The 14,690-nt window shown below is 46.1% G+C and overlaps 1 protein-coding gene across 1 annotated transcript in view; it reads right to left on the reverse strand.

The window, feature by feature from the left end:
- The window catches only part of GDPD5 (glycerophosphodiester phosphodiesterase domain containing 5), a 116,215-nt gene that overhangs the window by 16,903 nt on the left and 84,622 nt on the right, over positions 1-14,690 (reverse strand). The window contains exons 8-10 of the mRNA XM_009321944.1: positions 5,852-5,934; positions 2,436-2,586; positions 896-1,114 (exon numbers count right to left, since the gene is read on the reverse strand). Of these exons, the coding sequence (XP_009320219.1) occupies positions 896-1,114; positions 2,436-2,586; positions 5,852-5,934 (453 nt within the window). The remainder of the gene's footprint in view (positions 1-895; positions 1,115-2,435; positions 2,587-5,851; positions 5,935-14,690) is intronic.

Raw genomic sequence — 14,690 nt, forward strand, 5'->3', positions numbered from 1 at the left:
GCTGAGGAGGGGAGTTATAGAGCGGCTTTGGTGGGCACCCGGCATCCAGCCAGGGTCAACCCACTACAAATATTTAAAACCAAGGAGTCAGAGGGAGAGGAAGGGCTTCCTGCTGCTCGCAACCGGCCTCCAGGTCTCAGCCTCTTCTCTTGTGTCCAAGGCTCTTCTCGAATTGCTTGGTGGGAAGAGACCTCAGGAGATCTCTACTCCAACACAAAACAGGGCCAGCACTGATTTCAGACCACGTTGCTCAGGGCTGTGTCTAGTCGGGTCTTCAAAAGCTCCAAGGATGGAGATCCCTCAGTCTTTCTGGGCCCATCTCAACACTTGCCTACCCTCACAGGGAAAACTAGTTTCCTTATATCCAGCAGGAACCTCTCCTGTTTCAATTTATGACTGCTGTCTCCCATCCTCCTGACACGCAGCTCAGGGAAGAGCTTTGGTCCAACTTCTCAACAACCTCCTTGCCAGTACTGGGGAGACCTAATAGCAGCTCCCCAAAGTCTTTCCTTTTCCAGGATGAAGAGGCTCAGTTCCCCCAGCCCCTCCCTCATATGTTCAGCCCCCTGACCAGTTTCATGGCCTCTGCAGGACTTGCCCCAGTTTATCAACATCTGTCTTGTACTGGTGAGCCTCACACTGAACGCATCATTGCCGAGTAAGGGGAAAAATCACTTTCCTCCATCTACTAGCCATACTACCATGAGTACAGGCCAAGATGCTATCAAGCCTCTGGGACCACCAGCCTGGATGCATAGTCCTCCCCAGCATGACTTCTTGGCATGAAGTGGCATTTCAAACCAGGTGTTCAAATGGATCAAATGAGACACTCAAGGATTCGGGGAACCCATAAGGAAGGCAATTTTGGAAACATCACCAACCCCACAGAACTCACAGCCTGTTGCTGAATTCCCGATGCCAGGATGGTTTCCAGAGTGATGTTGATGTAAGTGCTGTAGTAAGGATGAGCTGGTGGCAGGTCCTGGAAGTTCAGGATGAGCGATGTGTTGTCCTTGATCACCTCTAGCATATCTGCCAGCTTGCAGACTGACTGGTTGGCAGCTTCCAAGTAGTCAGACCTTGAGAGAGACCCGGCCGTCCAGAAAGGGTCATTCTGAAAGCAAAGCACATCCCGGCATTAGTGCCACAAAGCCCAGATTCCTCCAATACAGGTGAAGACCCTTTTCTATCCCACCTTGGCAACAGCTGACAGCTACGCTTGATGACGAACTTGCAGCTTGCTGAAGCTCCGTGCCTCAGTTTCCTTACCCAAGGGGAGGTCACTAAAAACAAGGTGTGCTGGGCAGGTCACCCCATTTTCAGGGCAGCAACAGAGCTACAAGGTAGTAATGTAATTTTCCTAGGTAGTAAGCTAAAAATGTACTTTCTTACACTATGTACGTGATCACCAAGGATTCTTCAGAATCCAAAAATAAAAAGGACCAGCTATTATATAACTAAGAGTGATCAGACAGGAGCTATGGGCTGTTGGAAGAGATGGGCTCCTGACTTAAGGACGATCAGGAATGACTCTGCTTCAAAGTACATCCCAAAAAGCAGCCTTCCAGCTGCTGTCTTGGCCCTCTTCATCTGCCAAGCAGCGGTTTTCCCTGCATTCCCACTCCCACGACCACATCTGCAGGCCAACCAAGTTTCTGTGCAGCAGCACACGCAGCTGTAATACATAGACCTCCCCATCACACCTCCAGACCAGCTCAGATCAGAACGGCAGTGAAGCTACAGCAGTTTCAGGCTTCCACCAACCAAGCACCCAGAGAGCTCCAAGGAGGCACGTGAAAGTGGTATTTGAGCTTGCATCACTGCAGCGACGCCTCGGCAAGCCACGTTCAGGCTTGCATGAGTGTGCCAGGGTGCTGCAGCCCTCCTTCCAGACCACAGCTAATGCTCTCCAAGAAGGTTACGGCTGCTGGCCAGAGAGCAGCTTGGCAAAAAGAAATCCCACCTGCAGCCTAGCTGCATGCTGAAGGACGGGTCAAGCCCATCCCACAGCAATTCTTTCCGCCCTGGACTTCAAAGGCTGAATTTCTTGCTTTTTCTTTGTAAAGACAATTGTCTCCAAAAGTAAATTAAAGAAAAAGGAACAGCATATAACATGCTGTCTTTTCTGTTCTCTTTATAATCACATTCTGCCTCCTGGGGGTCTTGAAGTTCTTTGTGGTGCCAACCAGGCATTAAAGCCCCTTCTTCCAGGTGGTGGAAGCGACAATAGAAAGACAACGCATCTTTTAGATCAAGTCTAAGTTTAGTAGAGGACAGAACTAAATGTGGTTCATGGACTCTTGGTCCAGCTGCACTTCAGACCAGTCAACCAAGGAGATGGAGGATCTACACCTCTCCACCTCAAAGAGGTTTTAGGCATGAGCTTTCATCCCATGGCCATGGCTACAGGACACCCTCTCCATGGCCGTATGCACCTGTAGGAACCACTCTCCAGCATTGAGCTTTTCGAGGTCGGTCCAGTTGAACATAGAGGAGTGCTCGTAGGCCCGTTCTGGAAACACTTCCTCCACGTTTGTTGTTCTCCTGAGTGTCTTGTCGTGCATCAGAAACGGCACCCCATCATAGCTGCAAAGACAGTCAGAGGCCCCATTACAGGTGGAGGTGCACAACCACGTACACAATACTAGAGAAATGCCTGTTCCCACTCCAGCCTCTCTCACAGCTTCACATCAAAATCATTGTGAAGATCTCGACCAGCTTAACGCATGCCCAGCATCCCCAAGACCGGCTGAAATGAGATGCACCCAGAAGAAAAAGTCTCTTAGATACCTGCTAGATGTTTGCAGTCATTCAAATGCCGACATAACCCTATCCATCCCTCCCTCCTCACCACTCCACTACCCCCTCAAGAATTTCTAGAGTGCCAAACTCGGGTAGCTTGGACAAGAGCACCCACCCTGAATCCTCACGCTAACCAAAGCTTTCTGCAATGTCTGTAGCTCCCAATACTGTCAGAGGTTTTCCATACTCTGTATGCACAGACACACACACAAACTATTCTCAAATTGTTAATAGTAGATGATAAGATTTCCACAGGCTCTCAGACTATATGGGTACTTAATGTTCACAGGCTTTCAGCAAGATGCAAGGGCTCCAAGCTACCAGAATTGCTCTGAAATTGCCTTTTCCAATTGAAAACTGGTTTCAGGAAACAGCTATGCTCACATGAGTTGTGAAGTTCATGCATCTTAAAGAAAACCCACCTCTCAGATGAAACTAAATAGCCAAATGCATGCCCTGTGGTTTTTAAGCCACCTGGGAACTACAGTTCTGGGAAACCTAAAAAGCTCTTTAAACTTTCTTCCAGCCCAACTTTCTGTGACTGGATCAGTGGTAACACCACACAGGGCAGTGACAGTTTCTATCAAGGGCAGGGGGACAGTTGTCTGCACTCAGGAATCAAGATAAACCCAGCACAGCCAGCCTGGTTATAATGACATTTTCCAAATCAAGGAGTCCATCTTCATAACAGGAGACTCACATAAAGTCTGGAAAGGAGATGGGGTTAAAATACAAACCCCATTTGAATTAGGAGACAACCCAGAGCACTCATCCCCAGAGCTAGAGGGAAAACGAAAAACAATTTTAGATGAGGAGCAAACGCTGCCTCAGCTTTACCATCGCCTGCAGAAGTCCCTTATCACAAAGGTCACTGGCATCTTTATTTGCTATTTCTAGCGTGCACTGTGCCAACTACTCCCTCCCCCAACCCAAAGCAACACGCTGACACAGCAATACCATGCTCAGCAGCACACCATGTTGCTGCAATCAGAAGGGTTTATAATAAATACAGTTAAACAAAAAAAAAAAAAGAAAGAAAATATGCTAAGCAACTGCAGAATTAAGAGCGTGGAGTGTTTAAGGGAGATAGGAGTTCAAGTCTTAACATCTCATAGCAGAGCATCATTAGATACTGCTAAGCCTTAACCACAGTGCAGAAATCCTACAGGGCACTTAACATTCGCTCCCTCCTGTCTAACCCTTCCCCTTACGGAGTCACTCAGCACTGTGACTCCTCAGAAGGCTAACCACAATGTATTAGCAGGCACAGGTTTGAAAAAATAATTCAGAGACAGAAAGCAGAGCTTTAGAAGAGATGCGGGAGGAGGTAGAAAATGAGAGAGGAACACGCAGTGATACTACGCTCCTGCTGCTTGACGCAAAGTTGGCTTTATAACCAACGCTGGCTTTATAAGCAGGGCCACCCAGTTTGGGGTGCATAAAGGGTAGGGATGTGATAGGTCTGAGTGTACGTCCAAGCAGCCCACCCATGGCTGATACGTGCCTAGAGGAACACGGAGACATCCCAGGAGGGATGGACCCATCCCAGGTGGAGTGGACCCATCAAGCCACAGGCACAAAGAGCATTTTTCAAAGGGATAAGGACAGCAATGGGTGTTGTGCCGCAAACCCTTCCCAAAGTTGCTGCCAGCTGTATTGATAGCTCAATTTTTGGTCTGAAGGTCAATGGACTCCTCTTTTTATAAAGACGCTTGGGTCTCCTAGAGAGGGCCTCAGATAATTGGGCCATCAAGGGCACTGTTTAAGCTATGGATGCTTGAAGTGCTCCTCTGGGATGGCTGATGAGTGGCAACATGGAAAGCTCTTGGAGTCCACCTTTCCCCTCTGCCAGTGCTAATGGAAGCAACCAATTCAGCCACCGCATGAGCTGAGTGCTCATTTGTGAGTGTGGACAGTCAAGTAGTTGTCCCTTCACAACAGCTAATGAATGGATTTTTGAAAGAAGAATTGTATTGCAAACATCCCAATTCATCTTTCATCTTTCTACGATGACCTTCCACTCCCTAGGTGGAAGAAATTCCTTTAGTTTTTATATCATTTGCTCTCAAACAATTATACAAAGGACAAAAAAGCACCCTAACAAACTTCAGAAGCCCATCTTCCACCAGGCAAAAACATCTTCCCATCAATACCGGCCTCCAAAGCGGTCAGGGAAAAAGAAAATATCAGCTTTGAGTCTTTTTTGTATTTATAACTGGAACAGAAACAAACTGAGGGATCACCAAAATAAGGCATTACTGTTCCCTTCATGCCACTTCTGCCCTCTTGCACATCTATGTAACATATGCAAAAAACACAATTCAGAAAAGGAACAAGAATATCAAAGAATTATCAAATTCCTGGAACAAAGCACGGTTCTTGAAATAACCCTCTCTAAATCCTCTCTAAATTGGCCTTGTCAATTCAGCTCAACATTTGCCTGCAAGGAATGACTTTCTGACAGTCAACAGTATCACCGGGTTCCTCCTTCCCCCAGCATTAGTGACATGCGAGGGAGGGGAGGAGGAGAAAGGGCTTACTCCTGGGCTGCTAAATTCTTGTGACAGTTTTGCAAGGCTGGTAAACACCCTCCTGAAGACTTGCAGTGCAATGAAGTCAGTTTGGGATCCCTCCGCTCTCTCTGCACCTCGGGCATCCCAGCAAAAGTCACATTTAAGCAGTTCTGTCTCTTCCCAAGGGCAGCTGAATTCAAGCCAGGCTAGAAACCAGGTGCTGTGTTTCACTGCAATAAAGCAAGCTCTAGGATAAACCACCATCTTCCTGCAAATGAAGATTAGTTTCATGACAAAGGTATCCAGGTTCCCCCACCTGGACAACTTCACCTTTAATCATCATCTCTGTGAATCAATTAGCAGCATCTGTGCACTGCAAACAGAGACAGCAAGGAGTTATCGGATACGTTCACCGTGAGAGCCCTTTTCAATGGGAAAAAGCGGTAACAACCAGACACACACCAGACAGGAAAGACCCACCAGCGTGGTTTGGGCCATCCACAGAGAGCCTCAGACCAGCCAGCACACTGGCTTACCTCAGTACGACATCAGCTTGGACTCCATACATCTTCTGCTCCACTGCCTTCTGGAAGGACATCAGAGTGTTTTCTGGTGCCAACTATGGGGGGGAGGGAGGGGGAGAGAGCAATGAGGGATTAGTAGTAAGTGGAAAAGTTTACCAAGCAGTGTCAGCGAGGATGGTGGGAGGAAGGTTTAGAGATACGAGGGAGCCGAAACAATCTTGTTTTGCAGATTACGTAGTGGCCAGTTACGCTGGAGTACCAGCATCCCCCAAGCAGAATTCCACCTTACTGAAGTCTGAAGATGACCAATACATTTGCCTCCACTGATGGTCTTTCACACACAGGACAGAGTTCAATGCAGAGTTATCGTGACTTGCAATACCAGAAACCCGGCGAGCTCGAGGTCTGGTGCAAAATTAGTGCATGACAGATTTGCTCACCAGCGCGGTCCCCCAAACAGTGGCTTGCTGGAGATCCCAGAAAGTGATTGTTAATGGGATGCCAATTCTCTGTCCACAGGTTACATCTAGAGGTATCTAAAACACCTTAACAGTTCTTCATTCTCCTACTTTTCTATGCAAACAGTGATTACAATGCCATTATAGAAAGAAGAAAGTCCATAAACAAGGATATTATCCATGGAGAACAAGTAGACCACAGGTTCTGCAGCACACATTTTATTTCCACATCTACTCATTCAATAGTCACCTATTACTCAGTCTAAAAATCAGATGATTTCTCTAATAACAAATGTTCTAGTTAGTTTTAACAACAATTAAAAAAAATAGCCATAAGCCTAGAAAATTTATCCTTATGGCTATCACAGATAAGAACTCAAATTTTGTTTCAAATTCCTTCCTGTTGAATGGAGCAGATGGTAACAGCATTTGGGCTTGTTTAAAAACAATACTGTGTGAAGACAAATACTTTGTTTTTTTACAAAACCAGTACAGTATAGCTAGCCCCAAAATGTCCATAAACCAACAACAGGCAGACCAGAAAAAAAAAAAAAAAATAGACAACTATGGAGAGAAAAACTGACAGGTTTTCTGCACTGAAACACAAGTACATCAAAACAAAACTATTTTTAAAAATCATTTTCTTTTTTCCAGTTTTGCTTTCAGGTTTAGAGCACCTGTAACATCCTGTTTTTCCACTCATCTCTGCCACCACCAGGATCAGTAAAGTTTCCATCAAGACACAATGAGCATTCATAACCCATGATTTTCAAGAATTACTCAGGGTTTGGAAAGAGGAATAATTAAGAACAAAGGCCTAAATGCACCATGCAAGCAACATGCACAATAAATACAAAAAACTGCTCAAGAGGGTAAGGTGTCTCTGAGAATCATTTGTTTTCTTATTAGCAGATGACCTTACACGCTCAGGTCAGCAAAGCTTTGCGGTAAAATAATCAGACCAAACACCAGCAACAACCTTCACATAGTTCTGGTATCTCTCTACTGAATTCCTCTGGCTCAAGCCACGCATCAATACTAGTTCATTTTTCTTTTTGTTCAACAAAGGCAACACAGAGATGTGTTATCTTCCCAAAAAAGCTCCCAGTCAAAGCCTGACTTGCTTAGGAGAAGACAGAGGCAACGCTCCCATCACACCCCCTTGGACAGCCCAGCGCTGGGTCACGCAAGGCCGGGCTGAAAGAGCTTTTTGCAATATATTCACGATGCCCAGAGCTGTCAGCAGGGAGCAGCAGCCACATAAAGATCTAAAGAACCCATCCAGGCAGACCTGCTCCATCTCCTTGGGTTGCTTTCAGCATCTCAGGTTTCCGCCCCGCAAGTAGCTCAGGTTTCTTCAGGATAACACTGCAAGGTGATCCTCTCTCTACAGGGCAATGCTCACTATTTGCTTTCAGAGACTGCAGCAATCACAAGGAAACAAAGTGCGTAGTGTTCACACTAGAGACAGCTGAACTAGAGACACCAAAGGGCGATGCAAGACCACCAGCCTAAGTCAGGAAGGGTTGCTGGGTGGATGCAGTGCAAGTCCCAAGCTCAAGATGTGACACCACATCAAGCAGCAACTGAACCCACGCCCCTGTAAGCAGTCTCGCCAGGGATGCGGACATACAAGGAATAGAAAAGCAAAAGTGTGTTGAGTTGTAAATCATCTCTCAGGCTAAGGGAGACTGGAAAGGGCAGGTTGGACTACCTCCACTAAGCAGTCAATGTAAAACCCTTCGACAAGGGTAGGACGACACTGCTGTTACCCACCTACACAATGAAGAGCTCCTATTGCATGAATCAGGGCTAACGAAGGCAAACAAGCATGGTTACAACAGTATTCCACCTCTGTACAGGTGGACCAGCATGACCAAGGTCTTCTCATATCTTACCTGTACACCGAACTCTGGCACAGCAGAATCCAACCCAGAGAGGGCACAGGCTCTGCTGTTTGATAACAAGATCAAAACCACTTCTTACTTCTTTCCAGCGTATTTCAGTCTCTGCAGGGCCAGGGTCAAGCCTTGCTTGGACACCAGCCCTCCTGAGATGCAGTTGGTTTGACATGCAGGGGAAGCTTGAACCTAAATGACAGGGGAACCCCAGCCTCCACTGCTGGAGGCACTCGAAGCAAACACATCTGAGGTAGTAAGTCAATACACAAGACTGGACTGGAGAAAAGTAAATTTAGACAGAGCTGAGACTGCACGCAGAGGTGATAGATGAAAGCCAAATAGGAAAACAGCCTTTTGAGGATGGGATTTCTGTTTTGCCAGACTGGACAAATTTAGCCATGTAAAGATAGTAGTGATGTTCATGCATCTTGGGGGCAGTGCTAAACCCCCGTATGGGTTGCAGTGAGCTAAAACCTGAGATTTTCTTTGAGTTTTAAAACTCAGCGCACTGTTACTGTCCCATCCTCAGCACTCAGACAGATGCCACTGAGCTTAACCCCATGGAGAGACAACCTCAGCCCCAGGAGTGGAATATCTCACTCCTGCCTCATCTCTAGCCCCTGCAGTGCCTACAGACCACGCTTCACCCTTCAAGAAGGGCAAAACTTATCTGGCCTCCACCAGGGCTGCATGCGGCTGCTCAGATACGAGGCACATCCATTCCTTTCCCAGGAACTTGATCCCAAACACAAGTTAAATAAACTTACAAAACTCTGGCCAGATCTGTGCTGAAAACTGCAGCTGTGCAGAGGAAGCAGCATTTTAAAACTGTTCTAAGGACAGGCTGTCACTTAAGGTCCGACCATCCAAATACACACTTAGGAGCTGTAATGTCATCTTCATCACAACACCACTAGAAGTGAAGAGCATCCTCTTGAAGAGCATCACGGATGGATGACCATCTCTGGCTGCTCTGAATCGGCAAACAGCACGGACGTCAAGCAGAAGTGCTCTCCGTAACACCGTGCCCCACAACGGCATGTGCTGGCTAGCCTCTGTAACACCACAATGCGATTACTTGACAGCCCAATTCCGTGTATGTCAGAAGCTTTTGAAAAGTAGATTATAAGCCTTCCAGGCAAAGACGTCATCTTTTTGTGGGCATGTGGTGGGTAAGCTCCTAACCTGGCCAGAGCCAGTCACCCCGATATGAATAATTGCATCTCCAAATGAGTCCATCATCGATGCAGAAAGCTGTCCTCCCCGGTTTCTAAACCTCTCGGTAGATCCTAGCCTTGAGGGGACTGAACAAGCCACTCACACCAATGACATAAACCAGTAAAGGTCAACCAGAAAGCCAGGAAAGCGAATTTAACCCTGTCCCCTAAAAGCAGATGCTGCCTATTCCTGGAGGTTCCCCTGGCACCTCTTTGGAGGCAGGATCTCCCTGTACCAGGAGTTCATATCCCTTACAATGTGAGGTTTTTGTGAAAAGAGAGTATCTGAGTAACAGATATTTCCATCATCCCAGCCTGTCTCTGTCTCCCTCCAAGAAAGAGGGAGCTGAAGCCCCAAATTCAGCACATTTGGAGCACAGATGCATCCAAGCAGGACAGCTGCTGGTACAGAAATTAGCACTGATTTTTTTTTAAAAGGTTTTACAGCAAAACTGCAAGAACTAAATAAATGCATAATCTTTCTGCTTGTATTTCCCTCTGCCTCCCTCCAGTTTCTTTGATGGGTTTTCCTCCCTGATACAATACATTCAGGCACGTTATGTCCAAAACCCAAATCCAGGTTTGCAGTGATCCAGTGCAACTGGACACAACCAATTTCCTAAGAAACCGGTGCTGAAGTGAAGGAAGCCCTGCGGCACAAAGCAGTTATTTCATTCCAAAACCTCTGTCCTACATAAACCATGCCAACATCCACTGAAAGCCACAGACAGACCCCGTGCAGGGTCTCTAGAAGCTGTTCCTTCTCTTCGCACTTGGTTTGATAGGCTCATCCCTCGCAAAAATCAGGCTACTATTCATTTCTTCCTACTACAGAGACACAGCAAGTAATTTCTAGAAAATTACCCACGAATGAACTCATTTTGACTATTTTTGTGCTTAGAAGTCAACTGCAAATGCTTTAAAATGGAGTCAAGAGCTTTGGACCTTCCTTAACGAAGATTATGAAAGCGTGCTAGTTAGAGCAGCATAGCCTTGCTACAGTTGGACATCACTACACTGTATTTTTCCCCTAATTAGCCACCTTGCCAGGCCTTAAAAAAATAAATCACTGCATCATTTGCATGTCGGGGAGGCTAACGAAGAAGCTTGCACAGAAGAACCGTATTTGTTCCAAACCAACTGCAGTCACTGCACACCTCTGGCATTGTGCGCTTAGCTGCACTGAAGGATTTGATCTTTGCTTCACCAACAAGATTTAAGGATATTTTCTCATCCTTTGGGAAACATGAGCATAATTTTTTTTTTTTTTTTTTCTAATTTTCCCTCCCTTATCTCTCCTTTCCAGTATCAATCGCTTCATGAGTCAATCATTGGACTAAAAACACAAGGCATGATTAGGGCGATACCTGAAAAATGGTATTTTCCTTCCTGTAAAAAGATGCCCTTTGGAAGTTCCCTGTGTGGGACTTTGCGTGGGATCTGCCAGCACGTTGGATTTCAGCATTAGGGTCCCATCATGCCAGGTCACTATGAGGCAACAAGGATACTGTTTAAAGCATAAAACAAAACGTATCTTTAATCCCCAGGAATTCAAGGTATCTTAGAGAGCATCCATGTCTAGCATTTCTGGAAACAGGTCAACTAGACTGAAGGGAAGTGAAAAAAGTGCAAAACAAAGGCAGAAAAAAAAAAAGTATTGCCTTGGACAACAGGATAACTCATAAGCAAAAAACTATTGGGGATTTAATAACTAGATACAGGAGATGAGACCTCATTATTGTTGTACTGCACACAAGAAAAGCTGAAGCTTGATTTAATGAAAGACTACCCAACCTTATGTAGATTTATTTCAGTGAACACAAGCCTTTCTCCAGGTCTGACAGAAGATGCTAATTGTGATTGTTACTATCGATCAGACCAGCAGACAGGTTAACTGGCCATATTTTTAATAGGTGGGGGTGCATAAGACGTACAGCAAACCAAATGCCTCTTCATTTCAGCAGCACAAGCAGTACAGACCAAAGCACTTCAGAGCCTTTAAAAAACAAAGCCATCCCGAACAGGTGGCGGCAACGTTTTGGTACCCAAGATAAAATGGAGGCCCTCAAAACCACCGAGAAAACAAAAACCCCAAAGCCACAGAAAGAAATCACTGGTTGTTCTTCATTAGCTGAAAGCTCTCTAATAAGCCACAATCCCAACCAGAAGTCTTCATTACCGTTTCTATTGGTAATTGGCACCACAGGATGACAAAACAGCATCTCTGTGAGAACGCCAACATAGATTGGAGGCTTCACCTTCAGGTGTCAAAAAAACCCCAAAACACAAAAAAACCCTCCACATGTGCAAGGCCATATTTGCTGGAATTTTCCCAGAAACAGCATGACACACTGCCTCTTGAGGCAAAACATTCCCATGCAGTAACCCAACAGGCAAATCCTAAGCGCAATTAAACGTTGGCCGCCCACCAAGGTATTTTGTCCCAGCAATGGGTACTTTTCCACTCTGGAGTTGTGCAAAGCCAATGAGTCAGCACCGCTGAAAAATGCTCCTCCCAGCATGGTGTCTGCGTTGGGCGTCGTCCGCCGTGCGGGAAGGAGCTTGACGGCATGAGCACCGCATGCTTCGCGGCACGTGGGCAGTGGTTTTGGCACAGTCTTCCTCAGTGCTCTTAAGACATGTCGAAAACCAGCTGTACGGGTGGTTTGCCAAAAGCGTTTATTTCAATGCTATTTGTAGCCTCCAGCTCTGAAATCAAGAGCTGTTCTTGCCTCCGACATGCTTGGATGGTTTCCACAGGCTTAGCCTGATTGTTTTTAGACCAACCAGTACCTTTTTGGTCCCAATAATGGGAAGTGAGTTTCCAGGCTTCATGAAGGTTTCCAAGGAGACAGATACAGCTCTAGCTCAGATAAGTCCTCGCTATTATTAATCCTTTGGGTGATTTACCTACAATTTGAGATCAAAGATCATCATGACGAGCCTAACTATTTTTATAAGGAATGTATATTTAGGACTAACAACCTAAAAGCAAGTAGGATCTAACATTATGGACAGCACCTTCTTCAGATCCCAAAAGCAAAGACAACCTGCCTCAACCTGAAGCACCATGTGAGGAAAGACATTTGGGAGAAAACTTTAAAGGTGCAAATAGCAGAAGAAGTTGGTGTCCTCATTTCCATCTCAGATTTTGTCCCAGCTTTTACCTTCTACCCTTGTTTTGGCTTATCCTCAGCATAAGTGGCATATTTACCCACACAGGGAGAAGATAGTTGAGTCCATTGCCATTGAAGACAAAATGCAACTAGATTTCTGTAAGAAGAATAAAAAAGATGGAAGACCAAAGACAACAGACACCTGCTCGTGAAACCATCTGCAAAGTTTAACATACTAACATTCAAAATTTACAGAGAACCCCATCTCATGTTTTGGGGTGTCAGATGATTCCTGTACCCATCAGGACAAGACCATTTCAAACTAACAGCCATCAAGTGAGGGCTGGAGCCCTCAATTGCCAGCACATTGCTGCCACAACCCTGATGCTCTCCTGATGGGAGTCCAGGACAGAAACGGATCTGGAAACTGAATAATTCATTTTAAAAGAGCCTTTGAAAAGAAACTGATTGATTAACTAAACACCTGCTAAGAGAAAGGGGTTTCAGATAGCACCCTGATGGGAACGGACATTTAGCAGAGCGAAAAGCAGGCATGACTGGATGACATTTAGGCAAGGGAAGGAAGAAGGAGTCACGCAGAAGAGCCTTTCTAGCAGTGAATTAAAGCTCGTGGGGGAACAGGATGATACCAAAGGGACGTTGCTTGGAGGAGCACTACCACTTCAGACAAATGGTCAGCCAGTGTGGAACCAGTAGCTCTCCCGTACTGCAAAAAGCCACACTTCATCTAGGTACAGATGCCAGGATGTTTTCTGATTTTCTCTTGCTACTTCAAATGCAAGGACTTCTTCCCTCCTCCAGTGTTTCAAGACAAATTATATGAGCCATATGGCCTCTGTTCCCCACTTTTTTTCCTCCATGGAACAAGGATAGCAGTTGAGTTGCACTCACACAGATGCTATGAATGCTGCTCTTCAAAATCCTAAAGGGACAAGAGAAGAGAGACAGGGTGTGTGCACGCACAGAGGAAAGCAGGCTCCGGCGTGCAAAGGAAGATCGTTGCCCCTGTTTGAGGAGCAGGCTGTGTGCACTGATGGATCAGTATCCCTCGGTACTGTATCCCCCAGGAAGTGCGCACATCTACAGCTTTATTGGGAAACTCTCCACTTCACCACCTTTTGCCCCATATACCATACGCCATGTCCCCAGCAAATCCTTTATTTCAGGACAGCAAGTGTCTGCAGCCATCCCATGGATCTCCTTTGCTGGCTTTTATCAAAAAAAAGGAAGAGCACTCAGTTGTATTTGTGTCTTTCTAGTATAAGAGCACTGGACATACAAATGCGATATTACGGACCCAGTCCTGCCAGACGGGTGAAGGATGGCAGAGAGCATGTTTGTCTGCACAGCAAATCACATTTGTCTTGCTTCAGGAGATTTGAAGGCAAATATTGCATCGCTTTTTATCATCTCCAGTCCCACTAGATCTAGTTTCACCCCAGGTCCCAAACTCCCAGGCTCTGCAGACTTTTGATCTTGACATTGCCCGAGGGAGGATGTCTGTGTCCTACAGCCCAGTCTCCAGACTCTGGGCTATTTCCTCCTCCCCAGCTCCGCTTGGCCATTTCTTCAAATTAAATCTACATACAGTTGGGCTCAACAGCAAAAGCGTAGCAAGCAGCCCTGTGAAACAAGACCCTATTAGCAGAAATGCCTTCTGGCAAGGCTTTAAAATCATTAGTTTCCAAGCAGATATGACTTAGTACAACCTGAGGACTTGCACTGTAGGTGGAGCTCTTCAAACTTAAGGTGACATTTGATATAGTGAAAAGCTGGGCATAGATGGAAGTACAGAAGGAAGTTTTGACCACCTCTCTCTGGTCCTTATCTTTCTTATCCCATCTCAGATACGCCATTCAAGGGCGCAGTCAGAGGACACTCACTACACTGCAAAGGCAAAGCAGTTGGATAAACCTACTGCCAACTGATTGTGGGACACGCAGACTATCGCTTGGAGGTTGGAACAAGGCTTGCTGGTCTCTGATCTGGCTTGGAGGTTGGAACAAGGCTTGCTGGTCTCTGATCTTGCTTCTTGTGGGCTTCCAAGCAGGCCATCTGCTGCTAACAGACAACCAGCTCTGTGTATCGGGGAATGGTGAAGGGGAGGGATGCACCCTGCTGCACAACACCTGGACCAC

The sequence above is a fragment of the Pygoscelis adeliae genome, unplaced genomic scaffold, assembly GCF_000699105.1.
Source record: "Pygoscelis adeliae isolate BGI_AS28 unplaced genomic scaffold, ASM69910v1 Scaffold263, whole genome shotgun sequence".
Taxonomy (NCBI): domain Eukaryota; kingdom Metazoa; phylum Chordata; class Aves; order Sphenisciformes; family Spheniscidae; genus Pygoscelis; species Pygoscelis adeliae.